This window comes from Clupea harengus, chromosome 18, assembly GCF_900700415.2.
Source record: "Clupea harengus chromosome 18, Ch_v2.0.2, whole genome shotgun sequence".
In the NCBI taxonomy this organism is placed as follows: domain Eukaryota; kingdom Metazoa; phylum Chordata; class Actinopteri; order Clupeiformes; family Clupeidae; genus Clupea; species Clupea harengus.
In genome coordinates this window covers 8,468,588-8,489,057 of record NC_045169.1, presented here as the reverse complement: position 1 = coordinate 8,489,057, position 20,470 = coordinate 8,468,588, and the positions used below count along the sequence as shown (strand labels likewise).

Sequence of the window (20,470 nt, the reverse complement as noted above, 5' to 3'; positions counted from 1 at the left end):
GAGTGTGTGTGTTGGTTAGTTTTCTTTTTTGCCTTTTTTGCCTTTAGTTTAGTACTGCTTTTCCCTGATTGATCTACACATCTGTCTGTGTGCCGTGATTGGTTCAGCTCACCCTGGAGGAAGTGATGACGTCGACGGCGTACCTGGAGCTCTTCCTGCGCAGCATCTCTGACCCCGCCCTCCTCCACACCTTCCTGTCATTCATTCTGATGCATCGCCATGACAATGTGCACATCCTGGATACACTGGTCAGCCGCATCAACACCCCCTTCCAGGCATGTTTGTGTGTTATTATATCACTTTGGTGTATGCGTATCTGTGTGTTTCTTGTTCATGGTGCGATGTGTAGTAGAGTCCACATGTGTACATAGTCTGTGCACATATTCAAGTGTGTGTGTGTGTGTGTAGCGGTGGAGGGGTATGTGTTTCTCTGTGCGTGTGTGTGTGTGTGGGGGGTGGTGTGTGTGTGTGTGTGTGTGTGTGTGTGTGTGTGTGTGTGTGTGTGTGTGTGTTTGTGTGTGTCTGTGTGTGTGTGTGTGTATGTGTGTGTATGTGTGTGTGTGTGTTCACTGATTTATGTGTGTATGTGACTCCACTCTCTCTGCTGTAGTTAGGTACAGTGTCGCTGGCTCTGTTTCGCACTCTAATTGGATTACACTGTGAGGACGTCATGCTACAACTCATTCTCAGGTGAAAACACGCGTGTAAAAACACACACAGAGACATTCTCACGCACAGGTTTAATGTGTAAATCTGTGAGGGTAGATTCTAATCTATCTAGAATCTATCTGAGTAGACTGACAATTTGACTGACATTCTTTGGATGAAGCACACAAACTGAAAAGCATCCATTTTGTGTCTTTCCCAAGTCATGTCTCTTTTGTATCTGTGGGTGTACTTTAGCTTCTTTATATTTTGTTTGTTTTGTGTGTGTGTGTGTGTGTGTGTGTGTGTGTTTTCAGGTATCTCATCCCCTGCTCCCATGTGCTGAGTGGGGTGAGAGAGAAACTGAGAGAAAGGGATTGTTACTCCTCCTCCGCTGCTGCTTACCTTTCTCTCACTCCAACCTTCCTACATCAGAACAACATGCAACAGGACTGCATCCTGTGGTCAAAGGTCACAGAGGGCTTCCTAAAGGGAAATATGGGTAATGTATTCTAGTGCTTCTAATCCCACCTGGAATACAGCCATTGGCTGGCATAGTTTTAGTAGGCCATAGCTTATAGGTTTCAGAAATTCACAATTAATTTAAGTGTTCATTGGTCAACGTGCAGTAATGGATTTGTGATGTCGCTTATTAGTAGAACATAGTGGGTAAATTTGGGACATCAATTCTGTAGTTATGCAGTAGGTGTTATGGGTAATGTAGTCTCTGTGGATAATGTCGAGAAGGCAGTAGTAGCCTAGAGAAGCCTCATTCACTCATCTTTGACTCTGCCTTCTGACAGGCCTAGATGACCTCCTGACCAGCAGTGCCAGTGTGGGATACTGGCGTTTCCTTGGAGGCGACTCCCTGACGGACAGCAACTACCTGCAGTACCTGAGGGAGGCCCACGACATCATTGGTGCCTGCGTTTGGGCGTGCCAAGTCTGGTCCGCCCCTTACGACGGCCTCCGCCCTTCGCCCGAAGACTACCGAGACGAGGAGGAGCGTCAGAAAGAGGAGGAGCTAGAGAGGAAACGAAAGGCGAGGGAGAGAGAGGAGGACGGCGTTCTCCCCTTCATCATCTCCTCTCAGGCGCTCTCACTCGCGCCCGTCTCCGTGCATGTCCCTGTGGACGCGAGCTCTGGCGGGCAGACCGTCCACACCCTGCAGGAGCTGGAGTGGGACGACATGTTCGAGTCGGGGATGGAGAGCGAGGCGGAGGCAGAGGCAGAGGCGGAGGCGGAGGCCCCGGGGAAGCCCGGGGAAGCCGGTGGAGCCGGTGGAGCCGCCACAGCACTTGGTGGAGATGCGCCGGAGCGCCATCTCCTTCATCCAGGGCTCCTACGTGGAGGAGGCCGAGTTTCAGGACGACGTGCTGGTCTACAGCCTCATCGGCCAGAGGGACTCACACACGCACACACACCAACATGCGCACACACCGGCCGCTCCCAGCACCGGTCAGACGAACACAAACACACGGACACACAACCCGAGCGCTCAAACCAGGGTGCAAAGTGCGCGCATACGCCCGCGTAAGCCAGCTTCGTCCACCGCAGAGCTGGACTCAAGCACACACTCACACACTCATGCTAAAACCCAGATACACTCTGACACACACTCATTCACAAACACGCCTACACAGAGTACACATAGAGACTCACACAAATTGTCCACTGTTCAAAGTGTACCTGTACACTCACACACTCACTCACACTCACAGACAGAAATTGTAACGACCAATGGGCTGGGTCCTGAGATGGATGTCTCCGATGACGACTTAAACACACAGACCTGCGGCAGCATTCAGGACCAGAACGGGTTGGACTACAATTCCCACCCCCTTCAGGACTACAACTCCCAGCATCCCCAGGACTTTGTTTCCCAGTGCCTGCAGCTCATTCAGAGTCTAGGCCAGGAGGCGGAGAGCATCATGGGAGATGAAGAATTCCGCGAGCGTGTTCAGCGATTGTCCTTTGCATTTCATGAGGAGGTGGAATTGAGCTTTAAGGATTCAGAGCTGCTGAAACTTCCAGAAGCTGATATGACCAAAAGCCTGAAACACGGGCATGACGTGCCCTTCACAGGTCTGTTGTTTTCAGAAGAGATTATGTGACCAGTGATACTAAGAAATCCTTATTTTTGCAGTAATTTAATGGTCAAGTTGGTATCATGAAGGTAGAATAGAGTACTGACTTGGGATCAGTTATCTAAAAACTGACCATAGTACGACTATTCACAAGTCAGAGATAGGGATTCACACCTGCCAGTTATGTTTGTGAATGCACAGCACATTGATCCATAATGGCTTAACCTTAACCATAAGTCATCATTGGTGACTACTGAATTTGTCATGTGTTTTCTCATCTCCTTAAAGCCTGTTAATAAAATAGCTTTTACCTTCCAAATCATTCTATCAGTACTTTAAACTAAATATGTATTCCCTCTCCAGCCGGGAGTTTGAGTGTCTGACTTTCTTTGACGTGTGCTCCTTGTTCCGTAGGCCCATTTATCAGTGTTCTGCTCTCCCGGCTGGAGAATCTCCTGGAGAACTCCATCGAGGTGAACCTGCTGGTGACGGGCATCCTGGCCCAGCTGGCGGCGTTCCCCCAGCCGCTGCTCCGCTCCTTCCTGCTCTCCACCCAGCCACTCTTCCAGCCCGGAGTCCGCACACTCTACCAGGTACACGCACACACGCACACACACACACACACACACACACACACACTACCAGGTACACGCACACACACACACACACACACACACACTCTACCAGGTACACGCACACACACACACACACACACACACACACACACACACACACACACACACACACACACACACTCTACCAGGTACACGCACACACGCACACACGCAAACACACACACACGCACACACACACACACACACACACTACCAGGTACACGCACACACACACACACACACACACACACACACACACACACTCTACCAGGTACACGCACACACACACACACACACACACACACACACACATACACACTCTACCAGGTACACGCACACACACACACACACACACACACACACACACACACACACACTCTCACACTCTACCAGGTTTACACACACACACACACACACTCACACACTCTCACTCTCTACCAGGTACACGCACACAAACACGCACCCTACCAGGTACACCTCTCTCTGTCTCATTCTCTCATACTCTTCCAGGTAATCCCCACACACACACGTTCTCCCACGCACTCTATCCAGTTGACTTCTCTCTCACACTCAGATCGTTCTCCCTCTCTCCCTTTGGCTTCTCACACTCCCTCTGTCACCTTGCTGCCTGTTCCACTTTTCCCCCTTAATCTCTCTCTCACTCTCTTTAATTCTGCTTCTGCCACTCCCTCTACAGCCCTCCCTCCATCCCCCTGTTTTAGACTGATTTTATTTTCAATATGTTAATGGCGCTGGCATTTTTAACATGCTTTGTAACACTGGAAAAGCTGATTGCAACTGTTGTGAATGCTTGCTTGTTTTGTGCACATGTATGCATCCATACATATATCTGTATATAAGTGTGTGTGTGTGTGTGTGTGTGTGCGATGATGGGCTGTCCAGACACAAGATATACTATTTATTCTCACATAACACATAATACATTCTGTGTGTGTGTGTGTGTGTGTGTGATGAGTAGGTCCTGGTATCAGTGAGAGATCAGCTGGAGCGCTTTACTGAGAAGCAGGTGGGCTTTGCTGAGCTGGTGCGGGAGGCGGGGCTCTACCTGCTGGCCAGGGATCAGGCCCTGACAGAGAGAGGTGAGGAGGGGACGTGTTTCACTGACACACAAGAAAACCTGAAGCATGACTCAGCAAAACAAACACAGGTCATAAAACAGAATTTAAGGCTGAATTTATTCAGTTAGGTACAGAAGAAAGAAAGTAAAGTTAGGTACACACAACATCACTGGTTTGGCATGTGAGTACATTATACCACAAGTCAGTCCGTAAACATGAGTCAGCGTTTATACAATTAGGAACACAACAACAAAGAAATCACAATTCTACCATTTCATATAAAACACCATCGATAAACATGGGGCATGCTTCTACAACTGAAATATTACTAAATCACCACATTCGTAAAAATATGATTCAGCACCTCTACACCCTCAGAATATGACTCGGCGCTATTAGATAAGTCTGCTCCTCTTTTTCTCTTTGTCAGAGCGAACGGGAGAGAATGGAGAGAGCTGGTTTCCCATTGGTCAAGTGCTGAGGCCCCTCCCGCGGTGTCCCAAGATCCCGCCGGTGTGGCGGAGTCGTGTCTACGCCACCGTTCTCTTCGGAGAGTTCCTGAAAGAGCTGGCCGCTCTCGCGCAGGAGCACGCCACCGTGCTGGACCCGACTGGGGAGTAGCTCCACCTGGGAGGGGCTCTGGACACGCGGCCATCTTTGTCCCACGCTCAAGCGCCCTCCTGAGCCTGACTTTCACTCCTTTAAATGTCTGTGGAGCTCTCCCTCAACATCCATCACACTCAGCAGGCGTGTAACACTTAACATCTGGAACACCCACTCAGATCGTCCTCCCTTTGGTTTCTCACACTCCCTCTGTCACCTTGCTGTCCATTCCACCTCTACCCCTTTCTCTCTGTCTCTCTCTCTCTCCCTTCTGCTACTCCATCTATAGCCTTGACTGACTTTGACTGATTTTGTTTGATAACTCACAGTCACCACGCTCACGTGTCCCCGTGTCTTCAGTCTCCCAGTCTGCACTTTCCTTTACTGCCTTCACAATCTCTATCCAGCCTTTACACTTGCAGAGACACTCTGGGGCAGATGTATTAACACGTTAGCGCCTGCATAATTCCGACACCGCGTGCACCTAAAAACATGGCGGGTGCGTACGAACAGACCGCTCGTGGCTAAAACCGCATTCTACCTGCAGCAGGAGCGCAGAATGTCAAGTCGCACTCTTCTGACTTATACATATACATGCGTGGGAGAGATGAGGGAAAAGTGGGATTTTTGGGGCAAAATTATGGGAGGAGAAGCGCCAGTGACTGGTTGCGTATTCTGTTGTATGCTTGAAAACTGCGGGGGACAGCGCACGTCTGTTTTGTGGTGAAAATTGTCCCGGTGTAATCACGATTGTGCGTTTCATGCGTGAATAGGAGAAACTTGCAGAAACAATGGAAGAAGTATTCCGAGCACCAGTTTTGATAATTTGTCCCATGTTAAAAATAACTTTTACTTTTGTTTGCCTCTCTGTCTTGCCATCTCTTTTCCACTCCATACACTTCCCTACGTGTAAATGCCTGACACTGTTGAGTTAGTTATTGTTATAGTCGCACAAATAGTGTTTTTTTTTTTTTTTGAGTGGTGTAGAATTACTGCACTGTGTTGCCATTATGTTTGATGACATCTTATAAGCATCTATATCTATTTCCTGGTTGACGGTTCAACGATCCCATTCAATTACACTTGTAATTGAGTGATTCCATCCAGTTGTGGGCTCCAAAAATGACAGTTAGAGGGCGGAGGGTGACATGCGTTGATTATGCAATCAGCCGCAGGTTTAGTACATTTAACATAAAATGAAAAGGCACAGGCTGTCTCCAATGTATGTACATCTGCCCCACGATGTCGTTCATCTGCCCCACAGTGTCATTCCAGGCATCACACAATATCCATTCCGCCTTCTGAGTACCCGTGTCCAATTTCATGGTGTTTATCCAACCTTCTGAATGTCTGCCCAAATTTGCCCTAAAGATATGTGTGCCACATTTTCTTCTTTTGTTCTTAAAACACGTCCAAACGACATTCCCATTGACAAACTTTAACGTTGCCCCTCCCCCCCCCCAACCTTGCCAATGTATGTCTGTTCTGACTTCATCATATCTGTCTGAACATTCACAGTGAGAGGAAGGTCAGAAACAATATCACTTCAATGTGAAATATGTATATCATAATAACCTGTCTGCACATATCCTCTATATGTTATTATTTCTCTGGAAATGTGTTTGGTATATGCAATTTCCCCATGAGTTCATTTACATATGATATGTTTACATTGCAGTACAGAAATGTCTCCAATCATGCAGTAAGATAGCCTGTACAAGTGCGTGTGTGTGTGTGTGCGTGCGTGCGTGTGCTTGTGCGTGTGCATGTGTCTGTGTGTGTGCCTCCCAAACACTGCTCATTCTGAGGGTGTGTATTTTGCAGCAGGGTGTTTTGTATGAACTGATTTTCTGAGTAATAAAGATACCTGAGCCATACACACACTGTGCCTCTGACTTACTTACACCCACCAACCACCAATAACTCTCTCTCTCTCTCTCTCTCTCTCTCTCTCTCTCTCTCTCTCTCTCTCTCTCCACACACACACACACACACACACACACACACACACACACACACACAGCTTACCACCCGTAAAAAGCACTCCAGTTGAGGAGTTAAAACTTTAATTGTACATAAAAACATAGAAAAACTGTTTAGTCTATCAGTACATAATTTAACCTACTTCATATACAGGCACACACACACACACACACACACATAGAAACGGCCAGTGACATACAGGCACACACTTAGGTGAGGAGGGCTTTGTGTTTCTCAGGGCTGGAGTGAACACGGGTCCTACCAGAGGGACACCAGCAGCAGAGACAAGACTGAGAGAGAGAGAGAGAGAGAGGGGGGGAAGAGAGAGAGAGAGGGGGGAAGAGAGAGAGAGACAGGTCGTTATTATAGCACACCATCATGCAGACGGAATCAGGCCAAACATCTCAGCACACACACAGGCAGAACCGGTCGTGCACACACACACGCGCGCGAACACACACACAAAATCCGACAACTCGAGAAGCAAAGGGAAGATTAGAATTAGAAAGTGTTTAGTGTGTGTGTGTATGTGTGCGTGCATGCGTACATGAGTGTGTTTATGCATATGAAAACCTAGAAAAAAAGACTGGGCCTACCTTAAAGCAGTTTTTAAATTTCTTGCTGACAAAGTAGAGGATGATGGGATTAATGCAGGAGTTTACTGTGGCCAGGTTCACACTCAGATAGTCCAACACCAAGAGGAAACTGCAAACAGAAAACAAACACACTATAACTAAAAAAACCAGTACACTATACATTTGTGTTTCTCTGTGTTTTTTTTGTTGCAAGAACTAGCCCAAGTACTTGTGTGTGTATCTTACCCAAGGAGATCACAGTGATGTATTACCTTGTGCACAAGCTTGTTGGTGTGTCCTTGTGTGAAAGTGTGTGTGTGGTTGTGTGTATACAGTATGTATATGCGTGGGTGATTATGTGTGTATGTGTGGTTGTGTGTGTGTGTGTGTGTGTTCATGTGTGCCTACTGTGTGTGTCTTACCTGAGCAGGTCACAGCGGTGTGTGTGTGTGTGTGTTCATGTGTGCCTACTGTGTGTGTCTTACCTGAGCAGGTCACAGCGGTGTGTGTGTGTGTTCATGTGTGCCTACTGTGTGTGTCTTACCTGAGCAGGTCACAGCGGTGTGTGTGTGTGTGTGTTCATGTGTGCCTACTGTGTGTGTCTTACCTGAGCAGGTCACAGCGGTGTGTGTCCAGGGGGCTGTAGTTGAGCTTCTTGAGGATGCGGCTGAGGTGCAGGGGGAACCAGCACAGCGCAAAAATCACCACCAGGCTAAAGACCGCTTTCGCAACCTCACGCCTCTGCAGCATCCGCACACACGTGCACACACACACAAACACACACACACACACAATTAAGTTTTGTATGCTATATATCTAGTTATATATGCGTGCGTAACGTGCGTGCGTGCGTGTTTCTCTAACCTGTTTAAGGTGCTGGCTGAGTGCTGATTTGAGCTGCTTGCGTTGGTGCAGCATCCGTCCAGTCATCAGTGAGTAGAAGACAGCCGTACAGAGCAGCGGCACACAGAAATAAAACCCAAACAACCACCAGTCCTTCACATCTCTGTAGAACTACACACACACACACACACACACACACACACACACACACACACACACCACACACACACACAGAGTGAGAGAGAGACAGAGAGAGAGAGAGAGATGGAGAGAGAGAGACACAAAGCATAAAAGATCACAGTCTTGACAAGGAGCTTTTGTCTTTTATACACTGTCTATGCATGTCCCTGTGTGCATGTGTGTGTAACTGAGCAAGGATGTGGTGAAATACAACGTGTATCTATCTCTGTCTGTATGCTGGTGTACTTGTGCTGTGTGTTTTCTACTAGTGTGTCTGCGCATGTGTACGAGTGTACGTGTGTTAGGTGAAAATTCACTCAGGTTACCTCAGGACTCCTAAGTTGCATATAAGTATATTTTTTAAACAACAACAACAATTGCAATTGGGTTCACCCTCGTCCTGGCAGGCCAGAGAGAGGCACGGGCCCTCTCTCAGAGAGAGAGGGAGCCCGGGCTCACTCCCAGACTGCAGCAGACGAGAGAGAAGTAATATTAAACACATCACACAAGGTTTATATAGATATAAGTTAGCATTCTCTGACGCCAAAACAATTTGTCAGCAGGGAAAACACGTGGTGGCGGGTCTCTGACCTGTGTGTGTGTGTGTGTGTGTGTGTGTGTGTGTGTGTGTGTGTGTTTGCGTATACTTACCCTGAGGAAGGGGGTGGTGGGCTGCAGCATGCAGACGTGTGTGGAGGTGTTGCGGTAAGAGAAGGCCACCATGCGGAAGCCCATGGCCTCTGGGACCGCCAGCACGGCCGACACACACCAGATAAACACAATCTCCAGCGCCGTCAGCACTGGCACACCCACGCTCCGCACGCGGGTCCTGGACGCCACCGCACGGTACCTGCAGACACACACACACATAGCCTTCATAAATCCTTTATTTACTTCCCCAACTCAGACTTTTGTGTTTGTCTGTGTGTGTGTCTGTGTGTGTGTGTGTGTCTGTGTCTGTGTCTGTGTATGTGTATGTGTCTGTGTGTGTGTGTAAGCGCACATTTACCTGTCCACACTTAGGGCACAAAGGTTGAGTACAGTGATTCCCACAGAGGCTTTCTGCACAAATGGAACAAGCTTACACAAGAGGGGACCCAACACACTGTCAGAGAATGGCCAGCGCATCGCTATCAGCTACAAAAACAAACACAAAAGTATTTTTTGAAAACCTGTGAGCCTTTGTCTACTATACACTTTGTGTGTGTGTGTGTGTGTGTGTGTGTGTGTGTGCATGCATAACTTGTAGACATCGATTTCAATGGTGACAGTTGTGATGTTTATCAGGTATTTGTAAGTGTATTAGTCTGTGTGTGTGTGTGTGTGTGTATATGTTTGTGTGTGCTGTGCACCTGTGTGTGAGTGTGCTGTGCACCTGTGTGTGTGTGTGTGTGTGTGTTTATGTGTGTGTGTGAGTGTGTGTTGGTGTGTGCTGTGCACCTGTGTGTGAGTGTGCATGTGTGCTTGTACCTTATAGATGTGGATGGGGATGGCAATGATGATGTAGAGTAGGTCCCCCAGTGCGAGGCTGGCGATCAGGGCGTTTGGGCCCGTGCGCATGCTTTTGTTCTCACAAATGATGCGCAGCAGCGTGGAGTTACCCACAATGCCCACCACAAAGATAACGCAGGAGAGCAGCGTGTTGACGTACTTGAACAGCAGCTTCGCCGTCGTGGGCTGCACACAGCCAGGGGGCGCTGCCGAGCCCCCGCCGCCACGGGTGGAGGAGTTGGAGCGAGGGACGGGCCGAGGTGGAGGAGCGAGGGCATTTGGGGAGGAGGTGTTGCTGTCATGGAGACCGGGCAAGTGAGGGGTCAGGGGGTTGTTGCGCGTAATGTTTGTCTGGCATTCTCCACCAATCATAACGAAGGAGAGACAGATCAGCGCGGAGAGGGAGAGGATCATGGGAACGCCCATCCTGACACAGAGAGAGTGAGAGACAGATATGAACTTAGTGATGTAACAAAAAGGAGGACAAGGAGGATTTTGACGATGACTCAAGAGTCTGACTCACACAAATACACACACACATTTACTAAAACAACACATCCAACTTTTATCATGACCTTGTGAAACATACTCTACTTCGCCTACTTCGCCTAGCTATATTAAGGCACTATTCAAAAACGTAACTATTAATTGCAACAGCAGGTGAATGAATAATAGTAAATTGAGTTAAATTGACATCAACTGGAAAGGGCAGGAGACATCCAGTTTAAGAGAGAGTGGTGAAAAGAAAAGAACCAGAAGGAAAGATGATAGAGAATTAGGTAAGGAAGGATTGATCAAGATAGTAATAATAAACAAGAAGCGGATGTAGAATGAGTGTGATAAACAGAGATAGAGATAAGCTGAAGCCTTTTCTTGAGTGGAAAAGTCAGGGGAAGGAGACAGAGAAACAGAGAAAGAGGTTGAGACACAGACAGTAGGAGAAGGGATCTTAGTGAAGCGAGAAAAGGGGAGAGACAGAGCGAGTGAAAAAGTAAGAAAAGAGCAGGAGATAAGCTATGAAAGGTGCAGACAAAAAGCCTGACAGAGAAATAAATACGTGTTAAACATTTATACAAAAAACAGCTTCTTACCCTGATGTGCAGCTCCTGGGTCTGCGCTGGGAAGTGTGTGTGTGTGTGTGAGAGAAAGGGAGATATCCAACTGTGAGTGTGTGCAGCAGAGACCGAGAGAATGAAGAATGACAGAGTGTGTGAGTGTGTGTGAGTGTACAAATATGACAGACCCCTCCCCTTAACCTCCGTCTCTTTCTCTCGCTAACACTTACCAAGTCGTCCTCAGTCCCACTTTGAAGCTGGGATGTGTAATGCGATTCAGGCATCCTAATAAATGAATAAACCAAAAGCATAAAAACAAACACGTACCATATGACTGATGTGGAGTTAATATATTCCCAAGAGAATGGGGCCACCAAGGGTGAAGATGACAATTCCTATCTACATTTGTGTGTGTGTGTGTGTGTGTATGTGTACGCGGGTGCTTGCGTGTGTGTGTGTATGTGTGTGTGTGTATATGTGTGTGTGTGTATGTGTGCGTTTGTTCACCAGCACATACTCAAAGACCTGCATATGAATATACACTGATTTGATAAAGTATACACAAAATTCAACTTACATACATACACATGCACACTAGTATGCCTGCTAAATAAGTTTCATGTGAAGACACAAATATGTAATCACACACATAGAATCTCGGTTTAACTAGACTGTTAGTTGCAAGATGGAACAACACACACACACACACACACACACACACACACACACACACACACAATCAGTGACAGTTCCTGGCATGGTTAATATACAAAACCCAACAAACCTCATAAGCCATCTGACTAGCTCTTGGCGTCATGGAATTCTCACAGTCTGATGGTGTATAGCATATGAACAAGTGTGTGTGTGTGTGTGTGTGTGTGTGTGTGTGAGAGTGTGTGTGTATTGTTTCATCTTGCAACTAACAGTCTAGTTTAACCGAGAATGTATAACGGAAAACACTCATCACGTGAGCGACGTGTTGAACTAATTAAATGATTCATTAGAGTGTAAGCCTGCGTCTGCCAGGCTCTGGTGGGGACCAGATGCCTAATCTGGAGCTACTGCAAGGGAAACTGCAGTAAAACAACTTATATTCTCTTAAAACACAGAAGTGATTGAAGTGGGTTCAAAACACGGATATGAAACTTATTCGAGCAAAAGAACCAAACTAAATGGTCCATGTGTGGTGTGCGCTTGGATGAAAGGGAATAACAATTTCATTAACTTCAAATGCAGTGTCTTATGAGATGACTTATGTGTGAGAAGCTACATGTGGTTATCCTCTTAGAAAAGGTCTCTGTTCACCAACTGATCCACTTACTTAATATCTATCTATCTATCTATCTATCTATCTATCTATCTATCTATCTTATGTATTTGTGGTGTCTCTAACACTGATCCCATTTCGGTCGGATGTCCCTCTTTGATTGGCTACAGCTCCTGCTCTCTTAGTCAATCCACTGTGACTGTTTTGACTTCCCATTAAATCTGCAACCCCTGTTATTATATATTGTTATTATATATTATGTTATTATATCTTCCTAACACCACTCTATTCTAGCATAGCCATACATAGCCTAATATGTGCATGGTTGAAGATGGCCAAGTGATGGATTAATATAACATATCCTGCAGACCTAGAGCACTTGATGTCATTGTTCCCATGAAAGAGGGTCAGAGGCTCCCCACAGTTAGGAAAGTGGCCTGGCAATTTCTAATAATGTTTGGGTGTACTTATACATGCGAGTCTAGCTTTTCTCATTTGAATGCTATAAAACAAAGGCACGTTGTTCCCTGACCAATGAGAAGTTACAGGAGTGTCTCAGGATTGCGCTTACTACATATGAGCCTAATTATATTGAAATAGCCAAATTAAGGCAATGTCATTTTTCCCACTGACTCATATGCAGCTATCAGATAGGCTATTCACACATGAAATGATATAATAGGCATGGTTAGCCTGAATGTTTTCAGTACTAGTGATTTAGTCTGAGAGTGACAGCCAAATAGCCTATTGAGGCATGTAAATATTGCTTGTTGTTTGTCAGGATATTGATTTATCTGTTTTACTAATATAAATGTGGCAGAAGTCTGGTGTGTAGACTTATGTAGCCAGCCTATCACCTGGCTGAGGGAAGATTTGTTGTTCAGGATACTGTTCCTAGGTTCTTTTACAAAAGAAAAAAAAAGACAAGATCTGAATAGTAGTTACTGTGTATTGCCCATCTACTGATTCTGTTGGGCTGGCATATTTGATAAATAACCAATGAATGGGGGCCATATGTCTGATTGAGATGTTGTGGTTTTTAAAGGCAGTGTACAGTATTTCCCCACTGACACAATGATGTGTATTACAATGACAATTAAATTAAGTTATATGGTTATATGTTTAGTCTGGGTTATTATTTGACTACCCAGATCTGTTTACATGAATGACAAAAGTCTGTTTTTAGCCTGTCAGAGTTCTATAGCTAATCGTAGCTCATTGAGAGAATATTGCTTGTTTGTCAGCCCCCACTGACAGTACATTGTGTTTTTTTTTCATTTGTATCCATCACTTCTAGACACAACCATTAGCCGCATGGATCTTTTGCAGGAGCAAGTCATGTCTTTTTAGAAAGACCCACAAAACGGGTTTTCTGCGACTCCTCAGAGTGTCCTCGTGTCTTAAACATAATTGACGCAATGGAATCGGTCTGGCGTGCTTAGGATACCACTCCAGTTCACGAACCAAAAGTTAAAAGGTGATTTAAAAAAAAAACTGTCAATGACAAGTGGAGAAGAGCTGACCGTGGACAATTGTATGACTGGCTAGTTTTCGATAAGGAGAGGCTAATCAGTTAGTGTTTTGGGCGCACTGATGCCAACACGCTTCGGCCAGCAGCAAGTCAAATAACACGGAAAAATCGGAGACTATCAAGGACCACGAATCCTCCAGATACCATGAGGTGATCTGCAGCATACAAGGTAAATCGGCAAAAAAAACATAATCTGACATGAGGAGGGATTTTCAAGTAATTGTTAAAGTTCCGAGTTTGTTCAAGTTTGATGTTGAAATACTGTTAAAGTTTCTGTGCATTTGAAGTGTGTGTGTGTGTGTTGTTGTTTGTGTGTGTGTTGTTGTTTAAGCAAGGCAAACGTTATACAAAAGTTGGTTACACAAAAGTGCAATTACAAAATGGTGGGTGATGAAAAATGACAGGCATACAGAAGAAAAGCAAAGCTAATTTATGTTAACCCTGGGTATCTCTTTCCCGTATTCAACACAATTATGTTTTTTTTCCCTCCACGATTCTCATTCTCATATGACATGAACATGTACTTTATGTACTTGCATTTTAAAAGTAGGTTACAAAAATGTTTTCTGTGACATGAACACGAGAAGAACCATTTACATTCTAGCAAGTTGTATCCACAGGTAACGTTCACAGTTTCTCAATGTCAGTTTAGGTTTTGTGCTAAGGTTGACAGTTGGAGATGGCATTGACTTAATTATAAGGAAATGCTGGGAAGTTAGCTATTAATATTATATATATATTATAAAATAAAATGTTGATGAAGCGACTCTGATACGCACCAGTAAACCCTACTTTATGACGTTGATGCAACAGTCTATCTGGGGACACTGCGGCCATTGTTATGTCATATGTGACGCAATGATGAGTATAAAATGGGACCGTAATTGGAATTTGTTTTATTAGTAGCCAAGGATCAATCGAGTTAATTGTTACTGGAGCTACGAGCGAGCGAAATGTTGTGTTGCCCTTGTTTCCCCTTTAGGAAGGTAATAATATGAACAATATGCATAGGAATATTACTATAAATATGAGCATGAAAATAGTGTAATGTTAGTGAGCTAAAATTAATTACTTATTGATTTATTCCAGCGCAAGAAAGTCCGTCCAGAGCCAGTGCCAGAGGCGGCGATTCCCAGACCTCAGAGGTACTGTCATGTATATTAGGCTACACAAGAGACAGTAACCAGTGTAAAGCTTAGCTTAGCGTAAAGTTAATAATATGGCCATACAATCTAGTATGACCATATTATTAAAATAAGTGAGGTTAACAGGCCAAATGACGGTTCTGTTTATTCTAGCTAGTGCTGTCTACCTGAGTACACGCTTGTTAACTGCTTCCTCCTACCCCATCCAATCCCCTCTCTGATATCTCACACAGGGTCCGCCCCATCCTCAGGAGGCTGAGGAAGTTCCTGAAAAAGGAACAAGCCCTTGTGGCAGAGGACTCTGTACGGGAGGCCCAGACAACAGGGTCAGAGGTCACCCCTCACATCCCCTCAGAGGTCTCAGACACTCTTATCACACCTAGTCCAAATGCCCTTCAAGAGACTGCGAAGGAGGAGGTAGACTGTTGTTCTGTTGTCTTTTCCACTGCAAAACCTCACTCTAGCTAAGCCCCTGTTTCCAGTTACTAGTCCTGAGCATGATGTCATCAGAAAAATCTTAAAAAAGACTTGTATTTCAGGCATGCTGTTGCCTGTTTCTGGGATGATGGTGCTTTTAGTTTGATTCTACTGATGTGATGCTTATTGAGCTTACTGAACTTATGTCTGCAAAAGCTGCATGTTCTGGCTGTAGTTAAGACTCATATTGTTGCAGTTATAATAATATAGTACATCACATGTATCACATTATACATCACATTATTATAATTATTATTATTTGTTATATTACGGAATTCCATTGCATTATTTATTTACAGTTGCTATGGTGGCAGGAGTCAGCTGGTAACTGGTCTTGAAATAATTACTTATTGCTTAAACAAAATACGTCTCAACTCTCTACGCTCTCTCACACTCACTCATTGAAGACTAAGGTGATCAAGGCCATCCTCCATGAGGACCCTGTTAAAATGGAGGACCTCGAAAGAGAGGAGGACACCAACTTGTCTCCTGCAGTGCTTGGGCCCTCCTCCAGCTCCTTGGACCGGTTGGTGCTGGTTAAGAGTACTGCACACTTAAGGATACTGCACACAAGGATACAATATGTCAACATTTTAGTTTGCTGAACTGTCTTTTCACAGCCGTGTGACCCATCTGATGGGGCAAGAAGTTGCCAAGAGGGGAAGATCATCAAGGGGCAGAAGGCCCTGTGCTGCATTAACTGCCCCAGACAATAGTGTTGCCCTCCTCCAACCTCAGCAGCTGAAGTGCAGAGGGTACGTCACCTGGACCACCACATCACCACAGCGTTGCCCATGCAATACATACACATGCACATCTATCTTTGGCCATGTTTGTTTGACATACGGTACATACTGGCACCTGGACTGTACTCAGTCAGCCTAAGTCATGAGATTTTATCATTCTATCATCCATTGCGCTGAGTTGAACATGGGTGGATTGACTTCATCTCCTTCTCCCTGCAGGCTGCCCAACCTGGGGCTGACCTGCTACCTGAACGCCACACTGCAGTGTCTGTTCCACCTGCAGCCTTTCTGCACTCAGCTGCTGGTGCAGGAGGAGGTGTGGAGGATGGAGCCGGAGGCACTGCTGCTCAGGTAGAAACAGCTCTCTCTCTCTTTCTTTCTTTCTCTCTCTCTCGCACGGGCACACACACAATCACACATTGATCATTCAGACTGCTCCACGTCTGGCTCAAAAACTGACTTTGTGCAAAAGACCTAAAAACATGACGGTGAGTAGGATTAAAAACGACTCTCACTTCCTCTCTGTCCTTTGCTTACCTTACCTATCTCTCTTTACGCTCTCCTCTTTTTTTCACCCCCCCCTTTTCTATCCCTATTTCTCCCTCTCTTCTCACCTCTGTGTCTTTATCTTCCTTTTCTAGTTCATTTGTAGGACTGGTACTCCTCAGAGGGTCCTGTGAAATGGACATAAAGGCAGCTGTACTACTGGAGCTCAAGGACCAAATCTCCCTGCACAACCAGGAGTTTGAGGGGAACTCACAGAACGTGAGAGCTTACAGCATATACATAGACAGACACATACGATGATTTAGCAATGTCCACACATGCACATACCATACATGTGTGCAAGCTACAGTTTAACAGACACTCTTATCCAAAACATCATACAGCACAATACAAATACATAAGATGTACATTTTCATCATTGCGTATGCATCCAGGGTATCAAACCCAGGTTAGACCAGTTGAGGTAGAGGATCAATGCTGCCTCTTATTATTATGCTTGTGTGACATGTATAGATATTCATCTGTTTGTGTGTTTTATATCTGCATTCATGAGTAGGACGCCCATGAGTTCCTCTCAGAGTGTCCTGATGCGGCTAGGGTCATCGCCAGCACTGGCCATGGGTGACATGGCCTACCAGTGCCCAGTGGACACTCTGCTCTCCTTCCAGCTCCGGTATATAAGAACTTGCCAGAGGTCAGTGCTTGCTTATAAAGAAAGAGCTGACGCATAAATACAAGTTCCCAGAGAATTGTGTTCCTCAGTGATACTTTGCTCATCTTTTCTGCTATTTGTGTGTGTGTGTGTGTGTGTTGAGCAGCTGTGGAGTTGAGAGCACGAGGGATGAGGTTAACACCATGCTCTCCCTCGACCTGGTCGGACAGGGATCAGTGAGAGACAGCCTCCAGCTCTTTTTCACTGTAAGTATTACCAACACACTTATTATTCTTCAACATTACACACCACACATGTCTTACAAACAAACTAACAAACACACACCTCACACTTGTTTTCTATATCCACAGGAATCAAATGTGGAGTTCCGGTGTGAGTGCTGTGAAGGGTCGGGGGTCAACCTTGAGATGTCATTTCCACACTCTGCCTCAGTGAGTCTGAAACCTTCACTGTGTCACTCCCTTATGAATGTTTATTTTTTGATACAGGAAAGTTCCGACCTTCTTCAGGTCTTCCTCAGAACCTTCACTGCTAACCCAGACCGTCTTTAGGCGGTTTTTTTTTTCTTCTCACATTCATTAACCAATATGATTTCACATCAACTTTAATCACAACTTCATGCATTAATTTCATGTTGTCATGTTTTCTCCCTGGTTTTCTGTTCCCTTTCTCCTCTCCCTCTTGTTTCCCTTCTCTCTTTCCTCTCCTACGTGTCTATCTGTTAGGGTGTTGATCCTCCACCTCAAGAGGTTCTGTCCCCTGACCCTCACCAAACAACACCAGGCGCTCACACTGGACCCAATTCTGGACCTGAGCACACTAGGGAAAGGTAAAAATGCATATAATGTACACACACACAGAGAACAGGAGTACGCTCAAATACCACACACAGAAAACACCAAGACACTAATTATTGTGTTTTAACAGGACTGAAGATGTCCGTAGAACGCCTCCTCCAACCAGAGGGTAAGTAATTTCACTCAGTCCCATCCTGCTCATCATAACTTTCATGGTCTCAGAGACACATATAACTTCAGTAGTTGACACTTGCAGCACTGCATAGATGCTAGATCAAATATTAGCAGTTTTCATACCTTTAGACAAGCATTTCATGTCTCTGATTATTCTGTGTCAAATGCTAGTTGAGTACAGTGTCACATTGAGTAGTTTGAGCGCTGGCTGCTGTGTAGATGAAGCTCATCCTTCAACTTTTTGCTCAGCAGTGTCCAGCATAGGTGGAGAGACAGGGACAGAGACCCTGGTGAGAGACAGGGAGGGAGACCCAGTGACAGTTGGTTTAATGTGGCAAATTATTGACATGAATAAGGACATAAAGGCTGTTTGATCTTGTGGCAATGAATGCTATGTGAATGTGTGCCTTTTCTAAATGTACAAGTAACTTAGGTAGGCGTTGGTGTAATAGTGGGCCGAGTTTGCATCGTGAATGAATAAGAAACTGCAAATTGTCCTTTCAGAAGGAGAGGGACATTATTCCTTAATTAATGTCCTTAGCCACATTGGCTCAGATACCACCAGCGGTAAGAGACACACATACACGGAGAGAGAGAATATAGAGTATGTAAATGTTAAGAAAGGCAGGAATGTCTGACCTCCCTGTTCCTTATGATTGGACGATGGCAGGCCACTACATAGCCGACTGTGAGGAACAGCCAGGTCAGTGGGTCAAATACAGTGACCACTCTGTCACGGTGGGATCTGAGGAGGCCGTCCTCAAAGACAGGGAGAAGACGGCCTACATACTTTTTTACATCAAAAAGGTGACATGCTAGTTGAGTACAGTGTCACATTGAGTAGTTTGAACGCCGACTGCTGTGTAGATGAAGCTCATCCTTCAACTCTTTGCTCAGCAGTGTCCAGCATAGGTGGAGAGACAGGGACAGAGACCCTGGTGAGAGAAAGGGACAGAGAAGAGACCCTGGTGAGACAGAGACTCAGTGGACAGTTTGTTTAATGTGGCAAATTATTGACACCAGCGGTAATACACACACACGCGCGCGCGCAGAAAGAGAATATTGAGTATGTATAAATGTTAAGAAAGGCAGGCATGCCTGACCTCCCTGTTCCTTATGATTGGACGATGGCAGGCCACTACAAAGCCAACTGTAAGGAACAGCCAGGCCAGTGGGTCAAATCCAGTGACCACTGTGTCACAGTGAGATCTGAGGAGGCCGTCCTCAAAGACAGGGAGAGGATGGCCTACATACTTTTTTACATCAAAAAGGTAATTTACACCATCAGCCACAGCTGAACACTTACATCTGTACACAACATCTCCAGTATCTTAGTAATAAATAATGACCCTATTTAAAACATTCCCTTCCCATGCAAGTGTATAGTATATCACACACTGTTTTAATGTCAGTTTAATTTAGCTGTTTTAATGACACATGGTAACTTGGAAACGGTTTCCTTCACACTCTTTTCACTGTGTGTTTTTTATGTAATTTTAGTGAGGCGGATTACCCTTCTCCCCACACCTCCCCAACCCATCTGCCTTGGTCTGCCCTCCCCCATCATCATCAGGGGTAAAAGCTGTCAGCACCACTCCAGCAGGCTGGCAAGCAATGGGTGACCCATTCATAAAGGTCAAGGTCAGAGCGTCCCTACCCAACGTGAATGATATCTACCACAAGAGGATGGAGTCGAGGACAAGAAACGTCATGAGGGATGACACACACCCCAATGCCAGCCTCTTCACCCTGTTGCCGTCGGGTAGACGCCTACGCAGTCTAAACTCAAGGACTGAGAGACTTAAGAGGAGTTTTTACCCACAGGCAGTGAGACACTTGATCTCAATTTTTTTAATTCAGCACCTTATTTTTATTTTAAATTTAATTTAATTTAATTTAATTTAATTTAATTTAATTATTTAATTTTTTGCACAGTGTGGAGCGTAGACCCTTTCACTTTCACTAAATGTGTTGTATGTGACAAATAAAACACTTGAA

The 20,470-nt window shown here is 45.4% G+C and overlaps 2 protein-coding genes and 1 pseudogene across 2 annotated transcripts; 2 read left to right on the top strand and 1 right to left on the bottom strand.

The window, feature by feature from the left end:
* Positions 1-5,146, top strand: part of LOC105891432 — a 9,682-nt pseudogene extending 4,536 nt beyond the window's left edge.
* Positions 5,147-7,220: 2,074 nt separating this feature from the next.
* Positions 7,221-10,526, bottom strand: LOC105891433 (endothelin receptor type B-like). Its single transcript, XM_031585529.1, has 7 exons — positions 10,080-10,526; positions 9,619-9,746; positions 9,261-9,459; positions 8,451-8,600; positions 8,194-8,327; positions 7,608-7,716; positions 7,221-7,301 (listed from the first exon to the last, which is right to left on the bottom strand). Exons 1-7 carry the CDS (start codon positions 10,524-10,526, stop codon positions 7,221-7,223), a joined length of 1,248 nt encoding a protein of 415 aa, XP_031441389.1.
* A 5,878-nt stretch (positions 10,527-16,404) lies between these two features.
* Positions 16,405-17,453, top strand: LOC122133760 (ubiquitin carboxyl-terminal hydrolase 37-like). The gene is made up of 3 exons (XM_042710520.1): positions 16,405-16,672; positions 16,963-17,086; positions 17,385-17,453. Exons 1-3 carry the CDS (start codon positions 16,464-16,466, stop codon positions 17,451-17,453), a joined length of 402 nt encoding a protein of 133 aa, XP_042566454.1. The 5' UTR covers positions 16,405-16,463.
* Positions 17,454-20,470: the final 3,017 nt, after the last annotated feature.

Coding starts and splice junctions, on each gene's coding strand:
- LOC122133760 (XM_042710520.1), top strand. CDS start 16,464: ATGAGATTTTATCATTCTATCATCCATTGCGCTGAGTTGAACATGGGT. Junction 16,673..16,962: donor CCGGAGGCACTGCTGCTCAG/GTAGAAACAGCT, acceptor TTCCTTTTCTAG/TTCATTTGTAGGACTGGTAC. Junction 17,087..17,384: donor TTGAGGGGAACTCACAGAAC/GTGAGAGCTTAC, acceptor ATTCATGAGTAG/GACGCCCATGAGTTCCTCTC.
- LOC105891433 (XM_031585529.1), bottom strand. CDS start 10,526: ATGGGCGTTCCCATGATCCTCTCCCTCTCCGCGCTGATCTGTCTCTCC. Junction 9,747..10,079: donor TCCCCATCCACATCTATAAG/GTACAAGCACAC, acceptor TTGTTTTTGTAG/CTGATAGCGATGCGCTGGCC. Junction 7,717..8,193: donor CACCGCTGTGACCTGCTCAG/GTAAGACACACA, acceptor TTCTGTTTGCAG/TTTCCTCTTGGTGTTGGACT.